The sequence below is a fragment of the Oryctolagus cuniculus genome, chromosome 3 (genome assembly GCF_964237555.1).
Source record: "Oryctolagus cuniculus chromosome 3, mOryCun1.1, whole genome shotgun sequence".
Lineage (NCBI taxonomy): Eukaryota > Metazoa > Chordata > Mammalia > Lagomorpha > Leporidae > Oryctolagus > Oryctolagus cuniculus.
Genome location: NC_091434.1, coordinates 21,865,909 through 21,874,118, shown reverse-complemented (window position 1 = coordinate 21,874,118; position 8,210 = coordinate 21,865,909). Strand labels below are relative to the sequence as shown.

At 44.5% G+C, this 8,210-nt stretch overlaps 1 protein-coding gene across 1 annotated transcript; it reads right to left on the bottom strand.

Moving 5' to 3' along the window:
- Positions 1 to 2,943: 2,943 nt before the first annotated feature.
- Positions 2,944 to 3,582, bottom strand: LOC100349399 (zinc finger protein 706). The gene has a single exon (XM_017343106.3). It carries the CDS (start codon positions 3,577 to 3,579, stop codon positions 3,274 to 3,276), a length of 306 nt encoding a protein of 101 aa, XP_017198595.2. The 5' UTR covers positions 3,580 to 3,582; the 3' UTR covers positions 2,944 to 3,273.
- Between the last annotated feature and the right edge of the window lie 4,628 nt (positions 3,583 to 8,210).

Sequence of the window (8,210 nt, the reverse complement as noted above, 5' to 3'; positions counted from 1 at the left end):
AGAGGCAGAGACGTGGGCCGCCAGGTTGGAATCCGTCAGATTAGCCCAGGGAGCAAAGGATGGGAAGCCAGACCGAAAGGCGCAGACGCATGAGCTGGGTTGAATTCGCCAGGTTAGCCCGGGGAACTTGGATTGAATGCTAGTGGCGGAAACGTGAGCTGGGGCTGTGTGACTCGCAGAGGCTGCCGCACGCAGAGAGAGTGTGCAGGGCACAAGTAGATAGGGAACGCTGGGCTAGTGCGAGGCCATGGTGTGGGCGCCGGCGGGGCGAGGCGCCAGGAAGCCGCGCAGAGCCGTGAAGCTGCCGTGGGGCGAGGCGCCAAGAAGCAGCCTCGGGGCGGGCGCCAGGAAGCCGCAGGGATAAGAGAAACAGAAGTTTAGAAGTAAAATGAGAGAAATAGGAATGCTGGTAGATAGAAGTAAAATAGGAGAGATAGGAATGCCCAGAGATAGAGAAATAGAGAAAAATAAAGCCTCCCCTCAACATGGCAATGAGAGAGCTTGGATTCGGTCTGCCTGATTAGGGAGGTGGTGAGCACCTGTGGGCGGCTAGCAGCTTATGTGCCGCAGGTCACCGAAGACAGGCACGAATTAACATCAATAAGTCTCCCCACAATACCGTAATGAGAAGGCTTGGATTCGGTCTGCCTGATTAGTAAGGCAGTAAGCACCAGCAGGCAGCTCGACCAGAGTATGAGCTGCAGGTCACCGAAGATAGGCACGAATCAACACCAATAAGTCTCCCCACAATACGGCAATGAGAAGGGTTGGATTCGGTTTGCCTGATTGATAGGGCTTGTAAGCACCTGCAGGCAGTTCTAGCAGAGCAGAGCATGCGCTGCAGGGCACCGAACTCAGGCACGCATCAGCGCCTAAAAACCTCCTCACAACATGGCGAAGAGAGGACCCGGATTCGGTTTGCCTGATTGATAGGACTTGTAAGCACCTGTGGGCAACTCTAGCAAGCAGAGCAGAGTGTGTGCCACGGGACACCGAAGACAGGCGCATATCAACGCCAAAAAATAAAAAGAAAGGGGGATCTGTGGGGAGCAACCTGGACTGGACTAAGTTACTGGAATTAAGACTTATTCTATGCATCTGCTCTCCCACAATATGGCGCTGGGAGAGGAGAAAACAGCTTCTGCGCAGCTGCCTCTTGCCAACTTGAGTGATGACCTCCAGGAGCTGATCCTGCTCCTGATTGGAGGAGAGCAGCGTACTCGGCGTGTGGGCAGCCGAGTTGGGATTGGCGGAGGAGGACTATAAAGGAGGAGAGAGACGGCATGCACCAGGAACATCTAAGGGGAACACCTGTGCAGCCCCCGAGAGAGCTGGCTGGCGGTGTGCCGCTCCCCCGCGGAAGTGGGGAATGTGGCAGGGAGAACCGCCCTTCCACGGAGGTGGAAGGGTCGGTAGCCAACCCGGGAAGAACCAGCAGCAAACCCAGGGAGGGCCGAGCAGACAAAAGAACAGCGCAGGGTCCTGTGTCGTTCCTCCACGAAGACGGGGAGTGACAGGGGTGTGCCCCTAAAGGGTATATCTCGTGAGAGCTTTGATTATTTCTGATGAATACTTCACAGTTTCTCTCTCCTTCCTGGCTCACAATGTGATTCTGCATGCGCACCTGCAATAAGCAGCCTCCATGGATACCAAACTATGAGAACAACCAATCCTGTAACCTGAAATTGTGGGCTGAAATGAGCCTTTTCTTTCCCAAGAAGCTCCTCTTGGGTATTCAGAAGTAACAAAAAGCAAACTCCTAAATCTTCATGCCAAAAGATACCCACTGCCACCTATTCTATCCACCTCTCAGTTGATGGATGAGTTAGAGAGACTGAGTTGGAATAAAACAGAATTCTTCATTGGGCATAGCATATTTCAATTTTTACTTTGAGAAAACTACATAACTGCAATCACAGTGATCATTATAATGTGGTCATGCCAATTCCATTTAATCCTCCAAAGCACCTATGAGATAGGTACTGACTGCCATTCTGGAAGTGGGAAAGTCAAGGTTTAGGTCAGCCAGGTAATTTGTCCACACTTACTAGCAGGTAAGTGTGGAGTTAGAATTCCAGTCTAGGCAATGTAATTTTAGAGCCCAATCCCTTACTCTTTATAACTTGTTTGATGTTGAAAAATATGTATGTAGTTGCATAGATCCATAAAATCCACATATGCATATCCATAAAACCAGAGGAAACCAATAATATGTTTATATCAATGTCTTTTTTCCCCTGTCTGTATCTACACAGGTATTTCTGTCCATATAGGTAATATATCTCTATATCTGCAATGACATATCTCTTCCATTCAGCAAGAAATGCTTGGTGGACTTAAGGTCCCTTATGACTACTTAAGGTTGTTGGAGGTCATTTATCCCAGGATAGAACTAGGAAAGGGAAGGAGTGTGTGAGACCAAGATGATATTTTAGCTATAAATAATGAGCATATCAGAGGTTTTGCATTCTCAAAAATACTGCTTTAGGCTAATTGTAATACTCAGAACATACTGTGATTCCCAATAGGTATTTTACTCATAAATTAACAAACATGTAAACCATGTCAGAGAATAATAAAGTGGGAAGCCATATCCCATGTGCCTACCACCCAACTAGCACTTAATGGTACCCGCAACAATGAAAGTTAAAATCACACAATCACATGATGAGAAAGTACAAACACTAGAGTAGAAGGTGGAAAATAAAAAGTGAAAGTCCCTACCGACCCCATCTTGCCCTCAGACCCTCTTTTCTAGAAAGGGACGTGTACTCCTTTCACTGAGCAGCTTCCGTCTTCCTTCTTTGTGGGTGTCTAAATTAGTGTTCCAAGTACACTGCACACTGGACCTATTTCAATGATTTTCACATGCAATTAATACTAATATTGATAAAAGACTGATAAAAGACTCATAATTGTGAAGCACTTATTATGTGCCACCCATTCTTTTTTTTTGATGTTGTAAAATCAAATTACTACTTTATTAAATGAGTTATTTTACACAATATGAACATCAATATAATTACAATTGTAAAAAAATTTTTATAACAAGGATGGACTGATTTCCAGATTTCCAAATCAGAGTCAACTGTACATTTACACAGAATTGTCTTTGCATGAAGCTCAAAAGGGAACAGCATAAAAATGAGTGTTTTTGTAGCCCCTGTATTTTTGCTGATCAACAGTTTGTTAGAAAAGCAGCTGCAGGTTTGTTACCTAGGGTCTGAGACAGAAGAAGAGTCAGAGGTGTCACAAATTTGCCTGTAAACAACTTTATGCCTGAACATCAGCCAATTCTGGAGGAAGCGGAGTCTTAGGATGTTTGCTCTCAAAGTGCTGCTTGAAGGTCTTAGGGCCTGGCATTTGTGTCCTGCAGACAGTGCAGGTGTATATTAAGGCAGCTTTGGCAGCAGCCTTTTTGTCATGTCCTTGTTTCTTCTTTTGTCCAGCTTGCTTCTTGGCATTTTTCTGCTGAGAATGAATCTTCTGCTGTCCACGAGCCATATCTTCTTGAATTAGTCTGCACAGACTCTTGCTCTCCTGTGGAAGGGTGGATGTGCCACCCATTCTTCTAAGCATTTTGTATACATTTATGACTTGCATTCTCACAAAGCCCTTATGGACTCCTTTACCAAGAGTCCTTTTTCTTAAACTCCCCTTAATGACAATTTAAGGGGCCAGAGCTGTAGCACAGTGGGTTAAAGCCCCAGCCTCCAGCACCAGCGTCGTCCCATATGGGCATCGGTTCGAGCCCCAGCTGCTCCACTTCCAACCCAGCTCTCTGCTATGGCCTGGGAAAGCAGTAGAAGATGGCCCAAGTCCTTGGGCCCCTGCAAGTGCATGGGAGACCCAGAAGAAACTCCTGGCTTTGGATCAGCTCAGCTCTGGCCATTGGAGTCATCTGGGGAGTGAACCAGCAGATGGACAACCTCTCTATGTAACTCTTTCAAATAAATAGAATAAATCTTTTTAAAAATGACTCAATTCAAGTGTGCAGCTTGTTTCCTGCTAGGATGCTGAGTAACACAAACATATGACATGATCTGTATGATGCCATTAAGAAAACTGAGACAAGAAGAAGTTATGAGTCTGTGCAAGGTACACAGCCCGTGGTGGTGTGACTAGACACACGAATTTTCTCCCCAGCAACTATGCTCTCTCCCTCTCTACACAGTAACTCATCTTAGAGACACACCTACGAATACCCTCATAAGACTCTCCAGTACTTCTCAGGGCTTAGCTAATACAGACACTGTTTCTGCAAATTCTCTTATATGTCTGGCTTGGAAGATATATGGAATTATATCTATAGCACACATTATTGGCAGTGCTAAGTTAATGAGTATGTGTAATCTTAATTTGAGGAAATATTGTTAAATTGATGCCTTAGTTGATCCAATTAAATGCACTCATATACTATGATCTAGTCACTCTACTCTAAATAGACACAGATAGATCTAGGTACATATATATGGGCACAGATGCAGATACGGATATAAATATAGCAAATAAATGGCCATACATTTTCATAAAGGGACTTGTACAAGAACATCCATTGCAGATTTGGGAAGGATTTGTAATTATATTTTGTTTTTATTTGGAGCACAGGTGAGAAGTTTGTGGCAAGTAGGAGCCCATCACTGGGGTATGGATGTGTAAACCTTGGCGGATACACACCATGGGATTCTGTGCAGCCAGTTAAACATGGGCATAATAATATTGTAAATATAGTACTAAGTGGGGGCTAGTGCTGTGGCTCACTTGGTCAATCCTCCGCCTGTGGCATCAGCATCCCATATGGGCACCGGGTTCTAGTCCCAATTGCTCCTCTTCCAGTTCAGCTCTCTGCTGTGGCCAGGGAGGGCAGTGGAGGATGGCCCGGGTGCCTGAGCCCCTGATCCCGCATGGGAGATGAGGAAGATGCACCTGGCTCCTGGCTTCAGATTGGCGCAGAGCCAGCCGTGGCAGCCATTTGAGGAGTGAACCAGTGGAGGGAAGACCTTTCTCTCTGTCTCTCTCTTTCACTGTCTATAACTCTACCTGTCAAATAAATAAAAAAAATAAAAAGTACTGAGTGAAGAAAGATGTATACTATAATGCCATTTAAAATACATCCACATAAAGCAGTATCTCATAACTTAGAAAAACACATGAGAAAGATAGACATTAGGAGTCAGCACTGTTGTGTAGTAGGGTTAAACTGCCACCTGTGATGGCAGCATCCCAGATGAACAGTGGGGCAAGTCCCAGCTGCTCCACTTCTGATCCCGCTCCCTGCTAATGTGCCTGGGAAAGCAATGGAAAATGGCCCAAGTATGTGGGCCCCAGCCATCCACATGGAAAACCCAGATGAAGTTCCAGGCTCTTGGGTTCAGCCTGACCCAGCACTAGCCATCACAGCCATTTAGAGAGTAAACCAGCAGATGGAGGATCTCCCTCTTTCTCTGAACTCTGCCTCTCAAATAAATAAAACAAGTATTTTAGAAAAAAATATACATAACATGTAAGAGGAGTGATTGCCTACAGGAGTCTGTTATGTGGAAGGAAGGGGAAGTGAATACATGAAGGTGGAGAAAGATAATTGTCAAAGTTCCTTCTTGAAAGATAATGATATCACATTACTACCTGCAATGTAAAAGAGTAAACTTTTTTTCACAATATTTCCATCAGGGAGTATTATCAAACTTAAAGAGTAATTTCCCAAGGTGATGGCTATTATCAAACTTAAATTTTCCCCATTCCAATGATTCAGCTTTGCATTCTTCTATTACAAATGGAGTTGAGCTATTTGTGTGTCTTTTTCTGCAACTTGGGGTGCTTTGCATTGCGAGAAGTGTCCCTTGCTCTTCAAAGGACTGGTAGAGCCACAAAGGCAATCTTAGATCAACAGGTCTCCTGCCATCCACACATGTAAAGTCACACAGTGACTACACAATAAGAACAAGCATGGATGCCATAATTGCCTCCACACCCTCTCTCCAGTTCTGAAGTCCCAATGTCTTGGCAACCTCACAACCCCTTCAAACCAGGAGACTATCGTGCTTGCTCAGTAACCTCAGCTGCATATTCAGATCATTGCAAACTCCATTTCAAATGCACTCACATTTACTGCATCAAACAGCACTTCCCCCTCTAAACTGAGTTACTTAATGTTGTGGGACTGTTTCCATGAGCTCTTTATGCTTAGCTGTGGCTTTTTTTAAACTTTCCCCTCCATACACACCACCACCACCCCTCCTTTTCTTTTCTTTTCTTGGAAGAAGTTGATCGTTTGCCAAAAATAAATGAAACTCTGGCTCCAAGTTCAACTCAGAATTTACTAGCTGATGAATTGGAAGGAGGCGGGGTGGTTTGTGAAGGTGGGCGAAAGTGGAGAGGGGGAGGCAGGCTTTCACTCTGGGGCAAGCTGGAACTCAGAATTAGAGGCTATTAAAGTGTCTGATCTGTGCTGAGTCATGAGGAGGCAGGGGTCAGGGGATGACGCTGGCTCCCTGCCAGTCACATGTTCTGCCCAGGTTGATGAAGAGCTTGCAAAGAAATTACAGCAGGAAAATAATTTCACCAGCATTTTAAAAATAACATCAGAAGCCACATGCATGACACCGAGTAAGCAATCGGCTTTGGCTTCTATGTTTCTCAGACTGGTACCTGAGTAGACGATTGCCTGGGCGCCCACATTCCCACTCGTCTCTTCCCCCAACTTTATCCACTATGACCCTTCCTCCCACTGTGTCTCCCTCCTCCAGCTGAGCCTTTCCAGAGCCTCCCATTCGACAACAGGTTAGGCAGAGCCATGGAGAAAACAACAGTGCCAGGACGTGAGATTTCCTAAGACACTGATAACAATGATGATGGTATTAGCTCATCTAACACTGAAAACAACCTTATAAGGCAGAGAATTGTGTCTCCTTTGTGCAGATAAAGAAAAAGAGAAAAGACTTAAACAACTTTTCCCAGGTTACGAAATACACAACTGGGATTTGAACTAGAGTTTCTGAGCTCCTTGTCTCCACCACCTCTGCCCCCCTTTCAAGTACCTTCATCTCACCATCCCCACGAGATGCTCCCACCATGTTTCTGAGATTTGGCACTTGCTCTTCTCTTACAAGGCAAAGAAGAGCAGCCAGGGGCAGATTGCTCTAGGTCTCCAGACCCTCCATGCCTTTTCCTCACCCAGATTTGACTTCAAAGGCCATGCTAACATGCAGTCACTGCTTTTTACTCTCAACATTTCACTATCACACAAGAATTGGAAGAGTGATGCAGTGAACACCCACTTACTTGGCACCTGAATGCTACAGTTAAGGTTTTGCTTTGTTTGCTTCCTCTACTACCTCTCTCTCCACACTATTGTTCATGTAGCCCATCTCTTTTTTTTTGGGGGGGGGGATGCATTTCAAAGTAAGTTGAAGACTTTACTGTATCACACCTCTACATTCTTATTTGCCCCCCTCCAACTTTTTTTTTACTTTATACAAAATAGGAATGGTTGTCAAGTGCTTATGTCAGGCACCTGCATTACATAATCTGATCCTCACCATAAAGTGAGTGCAATTACCATCCACATTTTACAGATAAGAAGAAGGAAATCATAGGAAACAATGGCCACAGTTGACATAAGTGTTCTGAGGGGCCATGTGCTGGGCAAATACTTTTCATGCATTATTTCATTTAATCCCTTATAGCAATATAAGGTAAATATTATTACAGTTGAGGAAACTGACACTTACTAAGAAAGGACATGCTATCTAGCAAGTCTTAGAACTTGGATTTGAGTTGAAGGCACCTGACTCTACTCTGCTCCACTCCCATGGGTTGCTATCCTTGTAAGTAATAAATAAAGCATTTATTTCTACCATTCTCTTTTACATTTTGCAATCCCCATGTTTCGCTTTGGAATATGGCTTCTCAAGGTCAAGAGACATGCTTTACCCTTCTTGATCCCAGGTCCTCATTCAAATGCAAGAGAATGGAGATATGCTGATAAATGTTTCCTAAATAGATTCATAAGTAATGAATGGAAGGAATTGAAAGTGCCATGCCTGAGAATAGCATCAAAGAGTGATATATTCATGAACATTCTTGAAGCAATAATGAGCCTGCAGACTGGTAACAGATGCTGTTGGCTCCTGGAGCTTTCTCTACACCAAGAGGATGTACAACTTATCAAAAGTCTCCATATTATAAAGTTTGGGTACCCTGAAGGATGG

Excerpts from the sequence above, each read along its gene's own strand:
- LOC100349399 (XM_017343106.3), bottom strand. The coding sequence starts at position 3,579 with ATGCTTAGAAGAATGGGTGGCACATCCACCCTTCCACAGGAGAGCAAG.